The sequence below is a fragment of the Antechinus flavipes genome, chromosome 6 (genome assembly GCF_016432865.1).
Source record: "Antechinus flavipes isolate AdamAnt ecotype Samford, QLD, Australia chromosome 6, AdamAnt_v2, whole genome shotgun sequence".
Taxonomy (NCBI): domain Eukaryota; kingdom Metazoa; phylum Chordata; class Mammalia; order Dasyuromorphia; family Dasyuridae; genus Antechinus; species Antechinus flavipes.
The window spans coordinates 135,708,761-135,735,030 of NC_067403.1; the positions used below are offsets into that span (position 1 = coordinate 135,708,761).

The window sequence follows — 26,270 nt, forward strand, 5'->3', positions numbered from 1 at the left end:
TTAAATCAGATTATAAGCAAAGATAATTTGGAGGGAAGGGGGAGACACAAAAAGTAATTTCCATGCCTTTCATGTACATTAAACAATTTTTTCCTCTAAATATTATACTTTAAGTGAATTCAGTTTTGAAGACATTCGAAGTGTTCCTGGCCAGTCGAGTCTATCAACGAAGTGAGGAAAGGTAGTTATTTTGTTCTGGTGTTTCACTTAGGGATTTCTGTTGAAGTTTTACAAATTTCACTTTCTAATCAAGAAGCATGTACTAAAATCAGGAAATCACTATACATGCCAACAATAAGACTATATGATGATTAATTCTGATGGATGTGGCCCTCTTCAACAATGAGGTGATTCAAACCAGTTCTACTTGTTCAGTGATGAAGAGAGTCATCTACACCCAGAACTGTGGGAACAGAATATGGAATACAACATAGCATTCTCACTTTCTCTGTTTTTATTTGCTTGCATTTTGTGTTCTTTCTCACTTTTTCTTTTTCTTCTTGATCTGATTTTTTTTTTTTTTTTGGTGCAGCAAGATAACCGTATAAATATGTATACATATGTTGGATTTAACATGTATTTTAACATATTTAACATGTATTGAACTACCTGACAGCTGGGAGGAGGGGGAAGGAGAGGAAAATTTGGAACAAAAGGTTTTGCAAGGGTCAATGTTGGAAAAATTACCTATGCATAGGTTTTTGTAAATAAAAAGCTTTAATAATTAAAAAAGAAGCATTTTTTACCACAACCTCTTCTATATCTTATCCTGAGAACTTTGTCCTCCCTTTACCATCTACACACTGATAGTTATTTTTTGTTTTCACATTTTTAACCTAACCTTTTGTCAGATATATCCCTCCTTCTAATTTTTCTATGGGGAAAGAAAAATATCACACCACCCTCATTTTGAACTATTGCCCTAATTCTGTAGAAGAGAGGTAGCTTTGGGTAACAAAAGAAACTATGGAATTCAGATTCTTACACTCCTTTGAAATTCATATTGCTGGGAGGGCAAATGGTTCTCCTCTGGAACCAACTGGATATGACTCTTTCCTCTCCACTACCAGTCCCGTTATTAGCAACATAAGAAAACATTTAATTTAAATCAAATTATATAAGAAAGGGTCATGGTGGAGGTAGCACAAAAAACGATTTTCATTTCCATCAAATATAGTGACCCATTAGGGAGTCTCTGGATTAAGGGACATCATGTGTACCTTTATCACAAACTACTACATTGAACATTGCTTTTTCTTGAACATCTTGATGCTCTCCTTTTAAGGAAACAAAGAAATCTAAAATCATAGAGAAAGAGGAGATTTTCCATTTAATCTAATGATTCTTAACCTAAGACGGGTGAACTTGTCTTTAAAAACATTTTGAGGACTGTATTTCAGTATAATTGGTTTTCTTTCTAATCCTGTATATTATATTTTACATATTTAAAAACTTTATTCTGAGAAGGGTGCATGGGTTTCAGCAGAATGCTAGAGGTGGCCACAACACAATCCCTTCAATTGATGGATTAGGAAAATGAAGTTTCCTCAGCACAAAAAATGGACAATTAAATAGCACACCATCTTCAAGCTGAGGTATTCATTCACTTGATTTTTATATGTATGATGTTATGCTAGGTACACAGGAAAATATAAGGATGCACAATCTCTACCTTTAAAGTTTACACTTTTAAGGTCTTTTCTATCCAAGACTGATACTGTCAAGATTGTTAGTTAATAACATATTTATGTTATTTTTTATATATATATATATATATACATATTATGTAATGTAATATAATATGTATAATAATGTATAATACATAATATATGTATTATATATATACATAATAACAAAATAAAATAAAGTTAGTTAATCAAGGGCAAAGAAATTCTGGTAAAGCAAGCAAAATGGCAAACCTAGAACTGTGCTTGGCACACAGTAGGCATTTACATGCTTGTAGATTGATGTTATGGCATATTTAAATTATTTTTCAGAGCTAACTTAGTTGTGGGGACTCATTATTCGTTTGTATGCCCCCTGAAGGCATGGATTGTTGACTTTTTGTAAACCCAGGATTTAACACTGTGCCTAGCACATAGTTGGCACTTTAAAAATGTTTACTGATTCACTACATACACAAAAACAAATATACATTCTAGTAACACAGGAATCTATGCAATGTATTTTAAGTGACATACTAAATATATTGACCAAGCTCAATAGTTATTTTGAGAAAGTAGGGAAGTTCAAATAAAGTCACTATAGACACAAACAGGGTAGTGTCTCTACCACCTACTGTGGTCAAAGAAATTATTTGTTTATACTGAAAGTATTTACTTCAAAGGGTTGCTTTTCTGGGCTAGATTTTCCAGTATCAACATTTAATAGTGCTAAATTTGTCCCCATGATTATATAATAAATGAAGAGAGTAAAGGCAATCCATTTTCTTCCCTGAACAAGTAGTATTCCAAAATTTTTGCAAAAAATGTCCTCTGTCAAATTGTACTCTATGTTTTTCTAAGAAGTAAAATAATTAAGCAGAAATTTTTTGTCATATGAAAATTTCCATGTTCTACATTTTGAACTGCTGCTCAGAGGATAAATTCACATGGGAAGGGGAACATACCAATGGCAGTAAAATACAGAGGAGGAAGAAGGTACCAATGGTGGTTCTCATAAATTGTTATATTGTTCAAAGTGGGAGAGCCGAGTATCTGCTGAGAACTTTGAAAATGGTTTCTACCAAAATTTTTCTACCAATTTTTAACAGGATGTACTGGGATAACCCTTCCTTGTTGCTCCCAACCTTCTACCACCTCCATCCCCAGTTTTTACCCTAAACTTAGGTCTTAAACTGAGATCTGTGGTGTTTTTTTTAATATTTTGATAACTTTGCTTTTTTTTTTTTTTAAACATAACAGATTTCCTTTGTAATTCTATTTATTTTGCGCACTTACAGACATGATGCTTGTGGAAGGGATCATAGGCTTCACTAAACTATAACCAAAAGGAGTCTGTGGAAAGATTTCAGGAGATCCATAACTTATTTGAGGGTGGAGTTATTTTTATTTCACTAATCTTTTACTGAAATTTGGCTTTTTTTTTCATTTGTAGACAAGAAACATTATTCTTTGAAGAGATCCATAGAATTTACCAGATGTCAAAGAGTCCCAAGCAAAAAACCTCCAGTTAGCATAGGCTGATTTTCTTTCAAGTGATTGACTTTAGTGAATGATTAAAACAGTAGTAGACAGGTCATTTAAAAATGTGGCATTGGAGAACTAACAGAAATAGTTCTCTGATTTTATCTTCCAACTACAGATATAAGTTTTCATTAAAATTCATAGCTATTCTGGCCTTACAAATTCATTCTGTCATGAGAGCATGGGTCAACAGCCTGGGAGGCTCTGTGTTCCTAGGGCTTCCTACCCTCTTCCCAATTACACAGATCACACTACATTTCTTTTTTAACACGAGTTTTTATTCTTGTTTAGTTGTTTTTCAGTCATGTCTGACTCTTTCTGACCCCATTTGGGATTCTCTTAGCAAAGATGCTGGAGGAATTTGCCATCTCATTTTATAAATGTGAAAACTGAGACAAAGGGGGTTAAATGAGTTGCCAGCCAGTGTCTAAAGCCAAATTTGAACTTAGGTCTTCCTGACTCCATGACTGGCACTACATTTACACGTAGCTACTCGTAATACATGAGTACAAACACATGAATAAGTTCTTCTGTAGCTATAACTATAGATAGGAAATCTTGTGACCTGAGCAGAAGACAGAATATGATCCAGCAAGTCCTGAGCAGGGAATGTGGACATTAGTGCCAGTGACCTGAGTGACCATGTATAGATGAACGTTGATTTCCTTATCTATAATACTGTTATATGAGAGCTCATAGGTCTAGAGCTAGCACTTCAGAGATAATCTGGTTCTGTTACAGATGAGGAAACTGAGGAAAGTCATTTGTTCAAAGCCACAAAGGTAGTAAAATTGGAGGTAAACTTTAAATCCAAATATCCTAATTCAGAGTTCTTCCACTGCTTTCCTGGAGAACTGGACTACAACAGAAATTCTTAATCCCTTTTTGTGATACAGACCATTCTCCCTCTCCTCTCCTTTTTCACAGTCTGGTGAAACCTATGGATGGACCCTTTCTCAGAATAATAAGTTTAAAATAATTCAAGGAAATACTAAATTTCAAATAGAGGTCAGCAAAAATTAAGATGTTATTTTCCCCTTTCTATCTCAGTTTATAGACCCTTCCCTTACTCCCTGAAAAAAAAAAAATCCACAGACCCCAGGTTAAGAATTAGATGACACTAGTAAGACTAGATAGATGGGCAGTCCCTTCTTGCTCTATGTATAATTTTGATCTTTCCTTATGCTAAATAGTAATCTGAGAATAATATTGCAAGGGGATGGGAGGGAGGGAAGGAGGAAAGAGAGTATTCCTATAAACATCACCTCCTCATAGAAAGCCACTTACATGTAAGAAGCAGACAACTAAAAAAAGCTGCATTAGGAGCCAATCTATCAACTAAAAAGATGAGATAAGCTTAAAAATTGTTCAGAGACTAGAACAATATGAGTTTTGTTTGTGAAGTTGAAATAGCATCAGCATATGGAAACATCTAAGCAGCAAGGTTTGGGACATTACCCTGTAGAATAAAGAGAATTGTATATATTTCAAGAACCTAAAGGTCAAAAGCATGATGGATATGGAACATCTTTGTTGTTCTGAAATTATCTTGGACTTTTACTATAAAATTAATTTCTTCTGTCTTTGCATTTCCTAATTATATTCCCTCTAGGAGAACTTTCACAATTTTTCTTAAGCCCTGGGTTATGGAAAATTTTCTAGGCTTGCACTGTATTTATTTTGATATGATGTTCAAATATTCTTCAAGAAAAGAAAATGCTTATTTTGCTGTCTGCCACATAGTGATCTCAGTGAGAAGGTGTTATCAAATATCTGTCTGCTTGTTCTCCTGGTATTGGTAATGAAAGGAGAAAAGGGACACAAATAATCCCTACTGCCTAAAGAACTAAGATCTAATAACCTTTCATTTCGTCAGTAGGAGAGTATTACAAGGAAGAACAGAAATATTTCCCTAAGGTATTTATGTCCCTTGTTCTATCCCATGTTAAGAAAGTAGCTCCAAAAGCCAATGGCCAGAATGTTAAATTTAGCATACTAATATCACCTCTTTGGTAACCTTAAGACAAGCCCTTACATTCATTTGTCTTTCAGAATCTTAAATCCTACTATCAGATGATATTTGTAAGGAGAGCTTATGTATCCTTTACAAAGGACCAGGTCGGCTTGGCAGAAGCAAAGCCAAGAAAGGGGAGGGGAGACAGAGAAAAGGTGGAGGGGAAGAAAAAGGGGAGGGAGGGAGAGAAAAGGGTGGGAGGAAAGAGAGAGAAAGAGAAAGAAAGAGAGAGAGAGAGACAGAGACAGAGAGAGAGAAAGAGAGAGATTAAGACAATGAACTTCTTGATCTTATGGTTTTTCCTTTTTTCTTTTCCTGATACTATAACTAAAAACAGCAGATAACCATTCTCTATTAGCTGAATGCCATTTCCTCTAATTATCTCTTGAATGAATCATGTAAATTCTATAACATGGAGTTACTGGTTCCTCACAGTACTTTAAAAAAAAAAAAAAAGATTATTTAAAAACTTCTGAATTACTGAGAGGCAGAAGTCCTGAAGAGAGCTGGCCTAGACATTAGAAAGAACTGCATTCCAGTCTCACCTCTGAAACATAATGGCTGTGGGAATCATTTAATTAAGTCATTTAATCTCTCAGTTCTCTAGGTCAGTAAGAATATAAGGCATACAGAGGGTGTTAATGTGCAAGGATAAAAGTTGTTCTCTAAATTAATAAAATCAAGGATCCAGTCCCTTTGCCCTATTTCAATAATCTGGACCAAGATTCTTCCAGGAAGGTAATTAAAATTTCAAAGACATTCACGTTTGCATATCAACTAACATGCCCCAAATGATATATGAGGGATACTTACTTATATCTCAGAAACAGCCATTGGGTAAGCCATAACCCAAATAATATCATCCCATTTATTTCTGATACAGAAAATGCCCATTTCACTCGATCAATGTAATCAAAGAACTTGTCTGGTAGTGGAGGGCTTAGTTCCTTGGGAGGCACCCTCTCATGTACAACTGTGATCATGACAGTCGTCAAGATTAAATTGAATAGGGCGTAGATAAAAGCAATACCCGTTTTCCACCATTCTAGAGGAAATTTGTTTCTTGCGTCAGCGGGCATAGAAATTTGGATATAGTCTGGGTACTTTTTGGCACCTTTTCGCAAGCCATTAGATAAGCTCTTGGGTTTGCCAGCGCCATTTTTATTATCTTCATCAGTAGATTCAGTAGGTCTCGTGTAACTATTTGCAGGGTCATTGGTTTGATTTTCCATATGTTCTTCAAGCTTTGCTGTCTCTATGACATCCATTGCCCTTAATCTTCACCTAGATAGAAAAGTGGTGGTAACTTTTAATTCTCCTCAATTTTGTCCTATTCTTTTTTCTTTGATAAATGTACTTTTAAGATGATCATACACTTGTTTGTGGCTGACTTTTTTTCTAATACAAGATGTTAGCCATCTGATTTTTTTTTCTTCCCATCCAGTTATCCACTTTGATGGCCCACTTTTAGGAAAGGAAGCCAAATCTTTTTCTCCAAAAGATGCTAATATTCCATCTGCAAAACAATAGCAAAGAGTACAATCAGAAACTGTACCCATGTGATAATTAAAAATTGAAGTATCATCAAAATAAGGAAACAAACATCAACTCAATCCCTTAAGATATCATTACCTGTTGAAAAAGTTACTTATAACCTATGGAAATACCTTGGAATTATATAATCCTTCTCTCATTTGATGTTAATACAATAAGAATACTCTAGAAAACAATTTGCTGTCCTTCAAATAAAGGCAGAAACCAACATCTCCAGTATTTTGTCTCCAGGTCAATAGTTACTGGTTGCTAACAGTGAGGTCATAATAAACCAGAACTTCCATATTAACCACATCACTCACAAAACTAGATTTTCCTTTGTACATAAAAAAGTACCAATATATCCACTAAGGGAAATATATTCAGTAAATGTATGTTACTTTGTCGATTTTCTAGAATTCTTTAATTTCTGAATAATTTAATTTTTGGCCCTAAATAGATACTTAATCAAAGGGCTTTTTTAAAGGCATTTAAGAACCAAATCAGGATATAGAACATATAAGACTTTTGAAATACTATTACTTAAAACAAACCAAAAAAACCCAAACAAACCCTAATTCTCCATCCCAAGAGATCCTGTCTATGTATTAGTGGCATAGTCATAGTAACAGAAATATGAAGTTAAAAAAAAAAAAAACTATTCTCTTTCATTTGGTTACTAAGTAGAAATCACCAACATGTGTTAATCTTGACATAATATAGCTTAAGCTCAAAATTACGATGCTTCAAGGGGGGAAAATAAAGGACAACAATAACAGAAATGACTCAGATTTTTTGCTGACTTACCAAAAAAGTCTGTAAAGAAAGGACAAACTTCAGCTGACTGCTGCTTTAGAATCCACCAATGAGTGAAAATGCTTCACTGGGATCCAAAGCATCGCTAACAGATCTCTTTTTTATACTGGCTAACATCACTGCCCCTTTATTCAGGAAAAGAGAGTTTGGTCATGATCCAGAACCCTCAAAAAAGCCTGTAATTATTCCCCACCCTGAACATTTATATACTGTAAGCAGAATGCTTCTTCACATTTCAGGTTTCCCAGAGGGTATTCCTATGTATGCCTGTTTAGAAATAAAAGGAAACCTTGAGTGATGACAGCTAACTTTTTTGTTAATGGAGGGTGGGAAAGGATGTTTTTTGAAACCAATACACTCAATGTGTATTACCAGGACTTTTCTGAATTACTGAAGAAAATAAAATAAGGATTAGACTCAGTAAATGAATTAATGCAAGATGTGAACTATATATACTTCTACAGTCTAGCTGGGGAGATAGAATTCACATATAAGACAATAAGAAATTGATACAAGTTAAACCACGGGGCAGCTAGAGGCCACAGTAGATAGAGCACCAGTCCTAAGGATTCAAGTTCAAATTCAGCCTCAGAAATTTACTAGCTGTGTGACCCAGATTGCCTCAAAAATTAAAAAAAAAAAAAAAAACCACCACCACCACCAATAACAACAACAAAAAACAAAAACAACAACCAAAAAAAAAAAAAAACCGTTAAAACCAAGTGATTTGGGATAGAGAGAGAGGGATACGGGTTGTTGAAATCTGGGAAGTTTTCATGAAGGAGTCAAGACATGGATTGGGACTTGAAGGATAACTGTTTACTGAATGAATGAATCAATGGCCTTAAAGAATCACAAAGAATAAGAGAGATAGGAAGGAAATATGAAGAGAGGAGGTAGAATATTCCAGTCAAGTAAAAACAGCACATATAAAAGCACTGAGCTTGAGTGAAATGAGCAGGACCAGGAGATCATTATATACTTCAACAACAATACTATATGATGATCAATTCTGATGGACGTGGCTCTCTTCAACAGTAGATGAATCAAATCAGTTCCATTTGTTCAATAATGAGTAAAACCAGCTACACCCAGCAAAACAACTCTGGGAAATGAGTGTGAACCACTACATAGCATTTCCAATCCCTCTGTTTTTGTCCATCAGCATTTTTTATTTCCTTCACAGGTTAATTGTACTTTATTTCAAAGTCCTATTCTTCTTTTGCAGCAAAATAACCGTATGGACATGTATTTAACATATACTTTAACATATTTAACATGTATTGGTCTATCTGCCATCTGGGGGAGGGTGTAGGGGGAAGAAGAGGAAAAATTGGAACAAAAGGTTTTGCAAATGGCTAAAAATATTACCCATGCATCTATCTTGTAAATAAAAAACTATGATAATAATTTTTTTAAAAAGCACTGAGCTAACACTAATTATAACCCTTTAGAGGAGAATGAGTTTAAGCATATAAGCATAGTAATTTCCATTTATATAAGTGCCTTAAGAGGTTTGAAAAGCCTTTTTACATGCATTATCTGATGTCTAGCTTCTTAAACTGCAGTTCATGACCCCATATAGAGTCACTTAACTGAAAGTAAGGGTTGTGAAATTATGATTTATTATCAGTAACTGTTCGATTTCTATACCAATTTTATATATCTATATACATGGGGTCATACAAAAAAGGGTCATGGATGGAACAAGCTTAAGAAACCCTGATCTAATGTAATCCTCACTACATCTCTGGGGAGGGGCTATTATCTACATTAGAGGAATTTAGGAATGAGGTAGCATAAGGGTAGACTAACTATGATCTGTCAGCTGCTTGCTTGTTATTCTAAAGCCCAAGCTAAAAATGTATTTCACTCTTTTAAAAACAATATAAAAAAAGGCTGCAGGGGTTTTGGCCTTGAGGATATAGTTTGTCTAAATTACAGCAGAAAATAGGTAGCCATTTCAGGTTATAGAACAGTTATGATGTGAAGACTTTGTAAGACTTGTTGGATGATGCTATAGAAGAGAAAGAAATAGACCAGAATATCAATTGACCAACTAACAGATTTCCAGATTCTTTTTCTTGCTTCCTTGCAAGGATGGGGGTGGAGCAGGGGTCAGGAGGAGGAGAGCGACAGGAAAGTTATTATGTTTGGCAACTGAGAAAATACTAAAGATCTGCAAGGTTGTTCTTTCAGTGAAGTAAGAAAGTTAGTAGTCAAAATATTCTGCAAAGATTAGAGACAAAGGGAGCAAGTATAGGTTACTCCTTCAAGAAAGTTGGTAATGAAAGGGAGGAAAGAGAGGAGACAGGAGATTAAGGGCATAGAAAGTTCAAAAGAAGGCTTCTGGTTTTTTAAAAGCTAGGGAATACAAGAGTATTTGTAGAGCAGAAGAAGGTTATCATTAAAGAAGGAAATTCCAAAAGGAAAGGAATAAATGATGGAGGCAAGTTCTAAGGAAAAATAGAGGGGGAGGAGATCAAAGGCACAGTGTTGAAATCTGTCAAAAAACAAACTTTGCAACCAATCATTACCATTCTTTCCTCTATCCACTCACTGCCAACCACTCTGGTCTGGTTCCTTTGTTGCCATCCATCTGGACTATTCTGATATCCTCCTAGGCTTTTCTCTCTTTCCTCTCTTCTTGTTTTAATGTGTTCTTCCTATCACTGACGAAATAAACTCAGTTACGCATACATCTCATTTACAGTGTACATAATCTGACATACACATGCCACGGCTGTCCTCCAGAGTCTTCAGCAAGTCCTTTTTAATTAATTCCCAGCTTCAAATTCCTCTGTATGACATTCAAAAACCTTTACAATCAGATGACATCTCCTCACCCCGTTCTCCCAAACCCTCCAAAGCTTACCTTAGCACTACATCCTAACCAATCAACTCTCACTGATCATACAATTTAAAGCTGTGAGGGACTTTAAAGGCTGTTCCACAACTTGACCACACATGCTCCTATCTCTGTTAAATTCCACCCTGGTTTTTAGAGCCCAATTCAAGTACTGCTTCCTCCACAATAAACTTCCCCTAAACTTCCTAGTCACAGTAATAACCTTGCTGCTTCAGATCTTATACTTTGCTCTATAACCCTCTAATACTAGTCTCATGAAATGCTATTTGGATAAGACAATCAACCTCTCTGGGCTTCAATTTCTAAACCTTCAAATTGAGAATGTTAGGACAGATGACTTCTAAAAGCATTTCAAACTCTAAATGTGTTTGGTCTATGGGATTGTCCAGGACTGTCCTCCTCTAGGATGGCTCAAGGGAACAGAATCTCTAAGCATTTTTTTTCTAGCAAATTTATTTTTAATTCACATTGCTTTAAGAATCATGTTGAGAGAAAAAAAATCAGAGCATAAGGAAAAAACCATGGGAGAGATAAAAAAAAAAAAAAACAGAAAAAAGAAGTGAATATAACATGTGTTGATTTATACTTATATCTCCTTAGTTCTTTTTCTGGATGCACATGGCATCTTCTGTCCAAAGTCTATTGGGATTACTTTGGATCTCTGAACACTGAGAAGAACCAAGTCTTTCCTAGGTGATCATCACATATTCTTATTGTTATTGTGTATAATAATGTATTCCTGGTTCTGCTTGTTTCACCCAGTATCAGTTCATGTAAATCTTTCCAAGCTTTTCTAAAGTCAGGTTGTTCATCATTTTTTATAAAACAATAATATTCCATTATCTTCATATTCCACAACTTGTCAGCCATTCCCCAATTGATGGGCATCTACTCATCTTTCAATTATTTGCTACCACAAAAAGAGCTGCCATTTATCAATTGGGGAATGTCTTGTACTCTTATAAATTTGACACAATTCTTTATATACTTTAGAAATGGCTCACGTGTTTAACATATATAGGACTGTTTGCCATCTAGGGGAGGGGAATGAAGGGAGGGAGGGGAAAAATCGGAACAGAAGAGAGTGCGAGGGATAATGTAAAAAAATTACCCTGGCATGGATTCTGTCAATATAAAGTTATTATAAAATAAAATAAAATATTTTTTTAAATGGCTCAATTTTTTCATCTTCAAATCGAGGATGTTAGGACATATGATTCTAAAAGCACTTCAAAGTCTAAATGTGTTTGATCTATGAGATTGTCCAGGACTGTCCCCCTTCAGGCAGGCTCTTTGTTTGCTCTTCAGCACCTAACATAGTCCTATGCACACAGAAATCAATACGTTTGTTATATACAAAGAAACAATAAGTTTGTTAAATGAATTAATGAGTGAGTTATGACAAGGGGAAGTTGAGACATCTCATATTGGATACTTCAAGTTTCTCAATAAAGGAAGGTACCACTGGGCATAAGCAAAAATGAAATGGTAGTGTGGGTTTGCTATTTAATAGTTGATGCTGTTTAATTATTTTCTATCCATGTTAAGTGGTTCATAAGCAAGAGGCAGCATATTGAACAGGAAAAATGCTGTCATTGATATCAGGAGCCCTGGGCCTGAATTCCAGTTCTACTGCATGACTTATAAAAAGTCAATTTATTTCTATGGACTCAGTTTTCAAATATGACTGGAGTTGATGATCTCTGACTAGTGAGTAGATAGATTGCTAGGTCTGGAATCAGGAACTCTTCCTGAGTTCAAATCTGGCCTTAGACACTTACTACTTGTGTGGTCTTAGGCAAGTCACATAAGCCTATTTGCCTCAGTTTTCTCATCTGTAAAATGAGTTAGAGATGTAAAGGGCAAACCATTCCAGTAACAACAACAACAACAAAACCTAACTCAATTGGGATCACAGGGAGTCACACACAACTAAAACTAAACAACAAGAAATTCCCTTCTCCTGTAAATCTACAATTTTTTAAATGTTCAATACTCGATGGATTACTTGGGGTTCAAGATAAATAGATGATTTAGGGATGGTTAGGTGTGGTCCCTCTGACTGAGCAGGGAAACAAAAGAAGCCAGGACAAAAATGATAGAATGGAAGGGAAAAAAAAGGGCTGAGGAACATTCATGAGGAGGATAAATTTAAGTTTTGTATGAATAACAAAGCAGGAAGGATAAGAAGAAAAAAGATAAGAGTAACAGAATATAAGTTCTTAGAGGACAAAGAAATTCTAAAAGGATGTTTTTATTTCTACCATCTGGCACATTCTAGATCCTTACCCCAGGGTTCCCCGGGAAGGAGTCCAACAAGATTTGTGAATAGATTTCAGGAGGTTCATGAATTTAAATGAGGAAAATATTATATGTTTTTTCATCTACTGCTAGTTTTCTTTGTAATCTTATGGATTTTGCTTGATGCATTTAAATATTATACTTAATAATATTTAAATATTATTCAGAGAAGAGGTCCATGAGCCTCACTAGGACTGCCAAAGGAGTCCATGAATTCAGAAAGGCTTAGAACCCCTTAATTTAAAGCTATCATGTGCTTTTGAAGAGCATTTTTATCAAGGAATATAATTTTTTTTTTAATGAGAGAATGAATTAGTCAAAAATTCTATTTTAAAATAGAGGAGAGAAGGTTCCTTACATATATCTCCTTCAAAGAGGAAACACAATGCTATCTACCCAAGTGGGACTGTTACCAGGATGAGTGAAATAATTAGCTGTGAAGGGCTGGAGCCCTTGGGAGCACGAGTGCCCTACAAGCTCAAAACCTATTTACTCTCATTAGTGCCAGGATGGATATTTTCCTAGGGATTTCATTAAGAAGATTAAACACACAATAAACACATTCATCATATGTCAACCAAACTAGGCAATTGATGTTTGTAATCAAGGCGACAACAATTTATGCATCTCTTTTTAGTATTAAACTAGCCAATGTAAGAAATTCCAGAATATTCTAGCTTTGGCATTTTACCAATGGGTGGCCCCTCCACTGTATTTTATTTCTTATTTTATTTTTATTTCTTTATTTTATTTTAGTTTATTTGAACATTAAAAAAAGGAAGGGTGTTTATTAAACATCTTTAGGCCAAACCTCAATTTATTTTAAACCACAGACACCTAAGATGGTATTTTGAGGCTAGCTTAGTCACCAAAAAGGTACAGAATGTTAAATATACTAGCTATGATTCTGAACCTTTATTTTTCCTCTCCACAATGCTCGACAGAAACTGTGCCTCAAAAGATTATTTGTCCTTCCTAAGTTTACTTCCCTAATGCAGAATGGTGGCTCCACCTTGATTTTCCTTTTAGTGATGAGATTTACTGGTGGAAATTTTACTTCTGGTTCCCAAATCAAGATAAAGCTATTTCATTGGACAGTAAAAGGGGATATTTGGGTATAACAAAACTTCCAAAGATATCATGTGATTTTTAGAATAACGAAGTGACTTTCTTTCTAGTAGCAGCATTTGAAAGCATTTACTGAACCCCTTCTCATTACAGATCCCACCCTGCTCTCTCCAAAAGACTCTCAGTTCCAATGATTTTCATGTCCATGTCCAACTGAAAAAAATTATGTCAATCAACTTCAGACTGTTATGTTTGGCTTATGAAGGAAGTCTCATCTAGGTATAAAAAGTCACTAGAAAGGAGTACATGTTTGTTTTCCCCAAGTACATTGTGGTTCAGTTATTGTTAGTGAAAGGGCTTGTTGCTTCATTCACACGTTCATGTACAGAATTTGTTTCCCAAGGAAAACACAAGTCTAGTTAATGAAAAAGTGTAGAAACTGAAACAAGTCTATCATGTAGGAAATTCTAGGGTCACAAGTATTTTTTAAAATAATGTAATTGTGAAATCCTTTCTGAAAAACCTTTTTGGGAGAAGATGACCTTCATGTTTCATTGTTTTAAAATGTTTTACTTCTACTTTTTGCAAATGAGGAAGTCAAGTGGGTTCAGATACCACCTCTCCTACTTAATATATGCTTGATCAGTAATAATTTCCCCGTCCCTCTTTTTCTCGCCTATAAAATGAGAAGGTTGGAACCTATGGCTTCTAAGGGTTCTTCCAGCTCTCAATCTAGGGCCCTCTAAGCCTAAACTCATAAAGCTAACTTTTTCAGCAACAGGATTTTATCACTCTTAATGGTAATTCTCCTTATAACTAGCCTGACACTACCCAACACATCTAACACCACACTGAGAATGGCTATTTTGAACATTAAGGGAACAAGGTTTAATAAATCTTTCCCAAAAAGACTTCCCATGGCTATTCCATCCACCAATGTGGTGGATGTAATAACAAAATTCTGATTTGTTTATATTGAAATTGATGGTAAAATTGGTTGCCACCTCACTTATACATCTAGATTTTGTGTATGTCTCTTAAGGGATGACAGACCTTACAATGTCTGGGTTTTTCAGGTCAAAAGGAGGCAAGTGTCAACTCAAATTTTAGCTATGTTTTATTCCAAAGAAGGCTATATAATATACCCGATGATTAAGAAAAGTTTGGACTACTGAGATAATTTATTTGGGGAAGAACTACAAAGCTGTTAAGTTCATTTTTTTCTTTGAAGTTTTATACTTGCCAATTGAACATTAATTTTTTAATAGTGGCTCTGGAATATGCTGTACTGAGTTTCTTATGGACTAGATCAAGAATAGGCAATGAAAAGCAAACTGTTTAAGAAAACTTGTGTAAACTTTGTTCTAAGAATAAACCTGTGGTGCTGACCATAATTAAACAAAGTGAAATAAAGGGAAACAGAGACAAGTTTTCCAACAAGATTCATCAAAATTTACTGTCCAAGTCAAAATGAAAAGAACTGAAAAGCTTCCAAAGTTGATCACCTATGTTCATTCTACAAGTGTCTGGAAGGAACTTTAAAAGCCACTGTGCTAATTCCATCTCTCTTATCTGGATTACAGCCAAGTGACTCCATAGACAGAGCATTGGGCCTATGGTCAGTAATATCTGAGTTCAAATTCTACCTTAAATATTTGCTAGCTGGGTGACCTTGAACAATTCACTTAATCTCCTAGCCTCGGTTTCCTCATCTGTTAAATGGAGATAATTATAGCACCTATCTCCCATGGTTGCTGTGAAGATTCAGTGAGAAAATATCTGTAAAGACTTGGCAAACCTTAAAGTGCTATATGAATGATAGTCATTATCATAAAAATCTCCTAACATTGTCAGACTCATCTACTCAAGAAGATGGCTTCTTGTCACAAATAGTTATGCTCTGTCACAAATACTTAAGTTCTTCACAACCTAATCCCTGGCTACCTTCTAAGCTGATTTTCCCCACCCACTCTATGTTCCAGGTAAAGTTGCCTACTTGAGGTTCCTGAAACACTATATTCCATTGTCATGCTTTTTCACAAGCTGTGCCCTCTTTCTGTTTCACTCTTCTCTCTACCACTTTCCTCATGTAATTTCTTCCTCATCTTTATCTTCTTGCATCAGCCTAGCCATCCAAATAGAAGCTCTATATTTTCATGTTTCTTTTGGCCTCACAAGTTTGTAGTTTTTTATTTTTTATTTTTTTTGGGGGGGGACAGAATTTAATCTAAGGTTTAACACTCCTAATTCTCTTGATGTGCCATATTTGTATTCCTCTTTGATTAAAACCCTTGCTTTTTATTTTATACATAAATTAGACTTCTTGAGAGCAGGACTGGGATTTGGGGGAAGTTTTTTTTTTTTCTGCCTGTTTCCCTAACACTTAGTACTTAGCACATAATATACTTATTTTTTTATATTTTTGAATATGAATATTTATATATTCATTATCTTTTTAAAATTTAAATTGGTTAATAAGTTCCCCTTTCTCCTATTAGATAATGTTCCCTTTTCTTCCTCATCATGATCCCAGAAAGAGTCATAAGGAGACAGAGGAGAGATAAGAGGGAAGGAAAGAGAGAGACATTGCAAGTCATCCTTCCCTCACTAAGGTTTTAGGATATGAGATCCTACTGAGCCTTTCTTTGAACTCTCTGGCTTTTCTCCAATATAGATCGTGAACTGCTTATCATCTATTTCCTCCTTATGGCCAGATGGTCTATAATATTCCCATCACAATTATTACTTTAGTTTCTCCTACAACTGATCCTTAAACAAATGCTTTCCATCATTCATGTTTCTCCCCTTTAGTTTTTGGTTTGTATAATCCCTCATAAGACTATAATATATAATATTATTGTACCATTTTTTATCTAATTTGTTCCAAAACTAAGCTCAACAAGTCCTCAACAAGTCTCAGTGACATAGGAAAAAGAATTTATTTCATTAAGTTCTCTAAGTTCCTCTTTGATTTTTTTTTACCCATAATTTGCACATTAATTCTTTTTTGATCTTGCATCCTATAAATTACTGGCATTCTCTCCAAATATTCCTCCTGGTTTTTGTGTTGAGTTCCCTCCCCTACCATTTTTTATATTGCTACTGCACTGGAATGAAATGGAAGCTTTTGTGTAACTCTACTTTACCTTAAATCCAATTTAGGCATAAGTCAAGACATCACCCCATGATGATATTGGTCTTCTCAAAATGAAGGACAAACAACAAAACTTTCTTTGCCAGGCTATTTTTACTGACCCTTTTTCATACCATATTCAATCAGACACAAGCCCATGAAAATTGTTTATCTTAAGTCATAGCTCAGAAATCCAAGTTCTTATGCCTAAAGGACTATCAAAATGTACATGAACTTTGATCCAGCAGTGTTTCTACTGGGTTTACATCCCAAAGAGATCTTGAATAACAGAAAGGTACCCACATATGCAAAAATGTTTGTGGCAGTCCTTTTTGTAGTGGCTAGAAACTGGAAACTGAGAATGCCCATCAGTTGGAGAATAGCTGAATAAGTTATGATATATGAATATTATGGAATATTATTGTTCTATAAGAAATGATTAGTAAGATTACTTCAGAAAGGCCTAAAGAGACTTACATGAATTGATGCTAAGTGAAATGAGCAGAACCATGAGATCACTGTACATGGCAATAACAAGATTATATGAAGATCAATTCTGATGGACATGGCTCTTTTGATCAATGAGATAATATGTGCCACTTTCAATGATCTGATGATGAAGAGAGCCATCTACATCCAGAGAAAATCCAGAGATCTACATCCAGGACTTCAGAAACTGAGTGTGGATCACAATACAGCATTTTTAGTCTTTTTTGTTGTTGTTTGCTTGCATTTTATTTTCTTTCTCATTTTTCCCTTTTTGATTTGATTTTTCTTGTGTAGCAAGTGTATAAATATGTATGCATATACTGGATTTAACATATATATATTTTACCATGTTTAACATATATTGGATTACTTGCCATCTAGAGAAAGAGGTGAGGGGAAGAAGGGAAAAATTGGAACACAAGATTTTGCAAGGGTTAATGTTGAAAAATTATCCATGTATATGTTTTGATAATAAAAAGCTTTAATTAAAAAAAAAAAAGAAATATAAGTTCTACTCTGCCAATACAATCTTATATACCAGCTGTTCATTTCTCAAATTCATATTTCTCAAATTCAAATTCTGATCTTACAACTTTACTTTCCTTGGACAACAGTGAAAAACCATTATCTCTAAGGCAGAGACTCTTTCTTTGTGGTAGACGCCTTAGTTAAATTCTATAGGCAAATCCTATGGCCCTCCCTACTCAGAAGAATACTTATACCTACCATAAACAGTGGGAGAAAATGCTACATTTTGGTTAGAGGTTAGTGAATATAAAAACATTTTTTCTCCCCATTCAAACCTATAGACCACATCCCTTTGCCCCTCCACTCCCAAGTGATTCCAGTTTAAGAACCTCTCCAGGGTTTATTGACTTGAACATTGTAGTTTGTCAGAACATTCTCTCTAGATTCCTTCTGGCAATGTCTTTTGTCTCTATATCACTCACCTACAGTGAGGAACAAATGTCAAGATTGATTTCATCATGCCCTCAATAAAGCAACTTAACCCTTTTTTATTCATTAAAGTTGCTATATGGCTGATTCAGCACCATGTCAGTCCCCTCTCCTCTCCTTTCTCTGATCAGAAATTGGATAATTCCAGAAAACACCTATAAAACCTTTCATCATTCCTTGCAGCATTCTCATATTACATATTAAACTAAATTCAAGTCCTGCCAAAATAAATATATGAACTTCATAAAGTTATCTAAAGATTCTGTAAACATTTCAAGTACCTACAGTACCTGTTTTTATGAAACACTGTCTATAGCATACCACAAGCAAATTAGAAAACTATTTTTGAATTAATGACATCCAAATTCAAAGAATAGTGAGCGACTCATTTCTGGGGAGGAATAACACTTTTTCTCAGGATCTAGTGTTTAATTATCATACTAGGCCATCATTTATATTCATCAAAAAACTAATATCTTTTAAAAAATAAATCAGATCTAGTATTTGGTCCATTTCCATAGTCTGATTTTCTAGTTCAACAAACGAAAATATAGTAAGTACAACATATATAGTATGTACAACATATCATGATGGACACTGGAGGAGCTACAGATAAGACTGATAAAATCTAGTATCTGTCCTTTCTCCCCTTATTGTCTAATATAAAGGAATATAACATAGGTAGTAATAATCTTAACATAAAATAATGTGTATGTGTATATATATACAGATGTGTATAAATATGCATAAATACATGTAGGAAAGAGATTAAAACCACTTCAAGTTTGAGGAAGGAAAGGTTGGTTTATAATGATCAACTCCTTGAAAAAACCATGATTGAACCATGAGAAAGAAATAACCTCTCTTCTTCCTGTTCTCTCCTATGTGTAGTAATTATTATTAATTATTTTGTTGAATTAAAATACAGATTTTCTTTTTCTCTTTAATGTTTTAAAAATTAGGATGTAAAGAAAAATAATAGCATCTCCCAAGTCCAGGAAAGGAGTGAGGCAAACAGAGTTAAGTAACTTGCCCATAACAACAAAGCTTGTAAGGATTTTGAGTACAGCTAGCTGTCACCTAGCTGTTAACTTGCAGACTTTTATTAAATGGGAAATGAGGGAACAACAACATTCAACCTATACAATAATTTCCATCCCAACATCTGTTTACATACCTTCTACTCCCTAGATTCTCCTTGATTTGATGATGTCTGTAAAGACCAAGCCACTTACCATCATTGCAATTCTCCAGTGTCCAGTTAACAGTGACCTTTCCTGGAGATACTTAAAAAGTGGACATTTCATTGGAGTATTGTGCTTCAAGTAGCTGAATCACTGTTTGTTGCTTAGTAACTTATTTGTGTTTGGCAGGAGATACTCTAGTATAAGCACAGGTACATTTAGTCACACAGCAGATGATTATTTACTCAGCACTGTCTCCATCCATCTACTAGACCTGGGAGCCAAATTCTTAACCTTAATACAGTTCTTTCCCCTTGTTAACATAAAAAGCTAGAAGATTAAAAAAAAATTAAAAATTAAAAAATTAAAAAAAAATTCCACTGTGCATTCCACAGATGCAACTTTAACTGGAATCTATATAGTTTAAAAATGTCTTTATACTAATTTCAGGCAAAAGGAAACACTCAATCTCAGTTGTACATCAAGTGCTTGGATTATAATTATAATGGACAGGGAAACTGCCTGCCATGTCCATGAGAATTACTCCACTCAATTTTTGACCAATGAACATATTTTACAGCAGAACTAAGTCATTAATATCTGATGTCACCATCAGGAGAGAGTTCCTCCCCACCCCACCCCCCAACCCTCCAGGTAACTAGAGGTCTGACTCATTTGGCTGGCTCTACTCCAGACCATTAAAGCTATAACTGTTTGTGAAAAAGCCTGCTTGTCTTTTTGGAAAACTCAAAACTTCCCCTTTCATCCAAGGAATTTCAGCATCTGAGAAGGCCTCCAGTTTTAAAATATGGGGTCTTGAAGGTTTGGAAGATGGAATTTAAGTGTAGACAGGAGAACGAGCCTCTAGTTACCATCTGCCGCTGGTTTCAACATTTATTTTCTACCAGTCCATGGTGATTTTATTGGTATAGAGAGCTCTCAATGAAATTCCTCTGCCAATGCAGAGCATTACTTTCACTGCACTTCAGGGTCTTAGAAAATAATATGGGAATGCTAAGTAAATGACATGCCCAGAATCACACAGTCTATTGTGTGTCAAAAACTAAACAAGAATTCAGACCTTTTAGACTCTTAGGCTAGTTTTTGTGTGTCTGTGTGTGTCCCCCATGCTAAATAGCCTCTTTTCCAAACCTATTTTAGGCACTACATGATGGAAGTAAAAAAAAAAACATTATATTTCTTAGGATACTCTCAGTGCCAATGCAGTCTAAAGTCAGTAAGTCAAATCATTTATTCATAGTTTAAAAAACATAACTCTTCCTCCAACTTTCAGTGAAATTTCCTGCAAGTAACAAACTGGGAAAACATCTTCATAGTTAAAGGTTCTGATAAAGGCCTCATTTCCAAAATATAGAGAATTGACTCTACTTTATAAGAAATCAAGCCATTCTCCAATTGATAAATGGTCAAAGGATATGAACAGACAATTTTCAGATGATGAAATTGAAACTATTTCCACTCATATGAAAGTGTTCCAAATCACTATTGATTTGCAATTAATACAACTCTGAGATACCACTACAAACCTCAGATTGGCTAAGATGACAGGAAAAAATAATGATGAATGTTGGAGGGGATGCAGGAAAACTGGGACACTGATGCATTGTTGGTGGAGTTGTGAACGAATCCAACCATTCTGGAGCACAATCTGGAATTATGCCCAAAAAGTTATCAAACTGTGCATACCCTTTGATCCAGCAGTGTTACTTCTGGGCTTATATCCCCAAAAAATACTAAAGAAGGGAAAGGGATCTGTATGTGCCAAAATGTTTGTGGCAGCCCTGTTTGTAGTGGCTAGAAACTGGAAATTGAATGGATGCCCATCAATTTGGAGAATGGTTGGGTAAATTGTGGTATATGAATGTTATGGAATATTATTGTTCTGTAAGAAATGACCAGCAGGATAAATACAGAGAGGCTTGGAGAGACTTACATGAACTGATGCTGAGTGAAATAAGCAGAACCAGGAGATCATTATACACTTCAACAACGATACCATATGAAGATGTATTCTGATGGAAGTGGATTTCTTTGACAAAGAGACCTAACTCAGTTTCAATTGATCAATGATGGACAGAAGCAGCTATACCCAAAGAAAAAACACTGGGAAATGAATGTAAACTGTTTGCATTTTTGTTTTTCTTCCTGGGTTATTTTTACTTTCTGAATCCAATTCTCCCTGTGCAACAAGAGAACTGTTCGGTTCTGCAAACAAATATTGTATCTAGGATATACTCCAACATATTTAACATATATAGGACTGCTTGCTATCTAGGGGAGGGGATGGAGGGAGGGAGGGGAAAAATTGGAACAGAAGTGAGTGCAAGGGATAATGTTGTAAAAAAAATTACCCTGGCATGGGCTCTATCAATAAAAAGTAATTATAAAATAAATAAATAAATAAATAAGAAATTTCTTGCAAGTGATCCTTTTTTTCTTAATTATCTCTTTGCATGAAACATAAAAATGGAGAAGAAATGGTAAAGAACTTTGAAGAAATTTTATGATTCACAGTCAAAAGTCTTATGGATTTCCTACTAACCTAGAAAGGTCAATCATACCTATTCTAGATGAAAACATAGAAAACACTTGAAGTACAAATGGCAACAGTAAGATGAGAAAAATCAGTCATGAATTTAGCACTTAGCATTTATAGACTGAAAGATGTATGACAAATTTTCTTTCTTTTTTCATACAATTATATCCTAATATTATTACAATAGTACAAGAGGATATATGAGACATTTTGAGCAATGTCATGCCATGTTGGTACCCAATCTACAACACAAATTTGCAGCACATACATTTTTACGACATTTCCCACAAACTTTTATTTTTTTTTTAATCTTTTTTTTGTGAAAGCAATTGGGGTTAAGTGACTTGCCCAGAGTCACATAATTAGGAAGTGTTAAAGTATCTGATTTCAGATTTAAACTCAGGTCCTACTGACTTCAGGACTGGTGCTCTATCCACTGTGCCATCTAGCAGCCCCCTTTTATTTTATTAAAGGGAAAAAATTCTAAAAAAGATTTGCAATCAATTTATCTAGGAATAATCAAGTCCTGGGAAAGAAATGGTTACTGGTACCCAAATTTATATCATAGTGATTTGTAACAGAAAATCAACTGAATAATTTAATGGAAATCTCTCTTTCCCAAGAGGGACCCCCACCCGGAGAAACCCAAAATATGGCAGAGTTGAATTGATCATTATATAACATTATTTAATGAAATCACATAGAGGAAAGCATTTAACAAACTGAAACAGCTATTGCTTGGCAAACATAAAGAATGATAATGAAGAAGAATGGAAATGGCCAAACCATCCTGATGCAAGTGTCAGCCCCACCCCTACAGGCACAAAACAGATAGTCTGAGATCTTTGTCCAAGCTCTTCCCCTTCAATGCTCTAAGCTTCTCAAATGTTACATCCAAGGCATCTTACAATCTTTCTTAATTATTTCAGGGAGAAAACCTAGGGATAAATGTTATTCTCTCTTATAGTTTCAGTTTCCTAAGAGGGAAGCGGTGTTTCTATTTACTATCATCCTCACTACAGATATTCTATTGATGAAAGAGTGCTCATTCTCTAATACTAGTCTCCGCTGGGAAAGGAGACCACCAGGGATGAACAGAATTACCAAACTGCTAAATGTAAAGAAAATGGGCAGCTTAGGGGGTAGGTGGAGTCAATATTTTAACATTTAAAGGACAAAGCCCAACTTCTAGGAAATACATAGCATCTAGAAACATAGAAACTCACAATTAGAATGAATGAAACTGTTAATGCTGGCTTGCTTAAGTAGCAATTGAAATTCTTTCCAAAAGTGGCATTCACTATGGCAATGTCATAGCTAGCCATCATAATTGTGGTATGTGATGGACTCACTGGTGCTGAATTCCCACAATTCCTACAACTTCACTGCCCTTGACACTTGGCAGCAAAAAAACCCTCGACAATAAAGCCTGGACAAAGGTAAGTATAGCACTTTTGGGCTCCCATGGTTACCAGATGACTCCCCTCCAGCTTTGCCCCTGGAAAGCCAAGCAAAATCAAGGATGTCAAAATTGATTTTCATAATCTCTTTAAGATATAGATGCTATCAAACGGTGTATTTTTGACTTACCAAAGAAAACAATCCAAATCAAATCAGCAGCACCATACCTACACTTTCAAACTTTTCATTCTTAACACATGTCCTAAAGCTATAGAGATAATCCCATAATGTGACTATGGAGGGCATACCAGGATAAATGTTTAATGTGTTTAACTGAAATACATCTAAATAAATTAAATAAATACATCTAAATAAATTCCCATTTCACAACTTCTAGGCCCAATGAAATTGTACAGCAACTGTCATGAATTTCTTCATTTTTTAAAAAAAAATATACTGCTTACCAATTTTCTATGATTTAAACCTTATTTAAAAGAATTGAAGAAAACACTGCAATTAACAAAAAAATTCATTCTATTTTTACTCTGGTAAAATTATTTATTCAAGTTTATGATCCACATGACCTCAATCTGTCAGTTTGCAGGTGGCTTGATTGATTAGCTCTGCCCAACCCTTTTTTAAAGGCCTTCTGTTTCTTTGCAAAAGAGCTCATATGCAAAAGAGCAAAAGGTCTATAAATACTGAATTAGATTTGCCTAGCAATATCTGGGAATCTGACTTAATCCACTCAATCCAAGAAAAAAAACCAAGGAAATTAAAAAGGTGAAGTCTTTCATCCATCTCTCTCTGAAAAGTTACAGAAATACCCACAGAGACTCAGTTTGTATCAAATACTGTGGTTAAATTGTTTCATCTCTCCTTTGTGGCTAATTTTCAATTATTTTCAAACTAGTTCCTGAGATGATGGTAGACATTACTTGAAAAGAAGATAGACTAAAAAATAATAGTTACTGTCATTTATTCATGTTGTCCCAAAGGTTTTAGAGCAGCTTTATTTAATAGCTTAAAACAGCACTTTGGGATATCCTGTTTAGGACTCTATAGTTTTAAAGCATTTTATGTCTATCACCTCCTTTAATACAACAACCTCATGGAGTAGGTAATGTTACTTTTTATTATCCCTATTTTAAAAAAGAAACATATTACTATTATTATTTGGAGACAGCTAGGTGTCACAATAAATAGGACACTGGGTTAAGAACCAGGAAGACTCATCTTCATCAGTTCAAATCTGACCTCAGACATTTACTGTCACTTATAAGTCACTTAACCTTGTTTGTCTCAATTTCCTCATCTGTAAATTTAGATAAGAGAAAGAAATGGCAAATCACTCCAGGAAACAAACAAAACAAAAGGGGTCACTGAGAACTGGACATGATTAAACAACAAATTATTATTTACATTTGATAGATAAGAAAACTTGATCCTTAGAAAGTATAAGGGACTTGCTTTCAAGAGTCAAAGACAGGAAGTGACTCAGCTAAAAGGCTCAGACATAAAGATTTAATCTCTTCATTCTATCCTTTCAATAAACTCCCCCAGAGGCCCAATTCATTTCAAATCAAAAGAATGATGATTAGTTTATTAATACTAACAAACATCATATCAAAGTGCTGTACAGACCTATTAAAATTTTTTACAATGATAAATTTTTTAAAAGACCAGAATACTGGAGAAGAAAGGGCAATTATTAGTTATAGTGCTAAGTCATCCAAATTCCACTGCTATCTCTATAAATACACAAAAGTTCACACTGAAGCATATTTATAACATTAATGGCTTTTTTACCTTTACTTTCAAGAGAATCATGCAAAAAATAAGATGACACTTGTTAAAGGATTCTCAAATGATCCCACCTACATATACTCCCCTGTCTCAGTAAATGCAGCTAAACTCTGAATTAGGAAAATTGTATATTCACCCCATTAACATTTAATTTCTTGTGTGGCTTACTATGATAGCAGATATATATTCTATCAGCAGCAGAGAGAAGGAAAATTGCTCTTCCCCAAAAAATTTGCACTACTTTTCTGTCCTCCTTGATTGCCAAATATATTCTGCCACCTTGATGGGAGCTTTCCAGACAAAACCTTTCAGACTGTCTGCCTCTCCCTTTGAGGCCCATCTTCTCCAACTTCCCACCTCTTCTTAAGCTTCCTCCTTTCCTCCCCCCCCACTTCATCACAGGGGCAGACTTTGCCAAGGGGAAAAGAAATAGCTTGATAAAAGTATTTGGAAATTCTTGCCAGTATGGGTAGACAGTCTCAGGGATTCCTCTTCACAGTTGCTAAGAGTCATTGTTGAAATTAAAAATATAATCTTAGAAATTGGCTGTTAGAACAATTTAATGGTGAACTTTAAATGATGGCTAATTTATATTTATTATTAATAACAAGTTTTTAATTGAAAATAACTATATTTTCTTCTGGCAATAATCCAAACAGGCTAGGGAATGTGTGCAGGGAACTGGTCAGTTTTTCTATACTCACTAAGACAAGAAACAGAGTAAAAAACCCACTTATACATGACCAGAATATTTTATTGCCCATATTTCCTTTAAGAAACTATTCTAAAGACTTTTAAAAAGTCAGAGGCAGCATGTCAGAGACAGATGAGAAATGCAGACAAGAAAGGAGAAAAACAGAAAGATGTGGGGAGAGACAGAAAGAAAAAGGAGAAATACAGATCTTTGCAAAAAATAAAAAAGTTTAAATAAAAACC

The 26,270-nt window shown here is 34.8% G+C and overlaps 1 protein-coding gene across 6 annotated transcripts in view; it reads right to left on the bottom strand.

Annotated features, from left to right (window-relative positions):
- The window catches only part of SGMS2 (sphingomyelin synthase 2), a 106,020-nt gene that overhangs the window by 27,978 nt on the left and 51,772 nt on the right, over positions 1 to 26,270 (bottom strand). For 3 of the 6 annotated variants that reach the window (XM_051966582.1, XM_051966585.1, XM_051966583.1), the window contains exon 2: positions 6,034 to 6,736. In XM_051966582.1, coding sequence (XP_051822542.1) covers positions 6,034 to 6,488 — 455 coding nt within the window. In that variant the 5' untranslated portion in view covers positions 6,489 to 6,736. Of the gene's footprint in view, positions 1 to 6,033; positions 6,737 to 6,852; positions 6,984 to 10,106; positions 10,397 to 26,270 lie in introns of those variants that run through there. The other 3 variants (XM_051966586.1, XM_051966587.1, XM_051966584.1) reach the window with 3 other exon arrangements.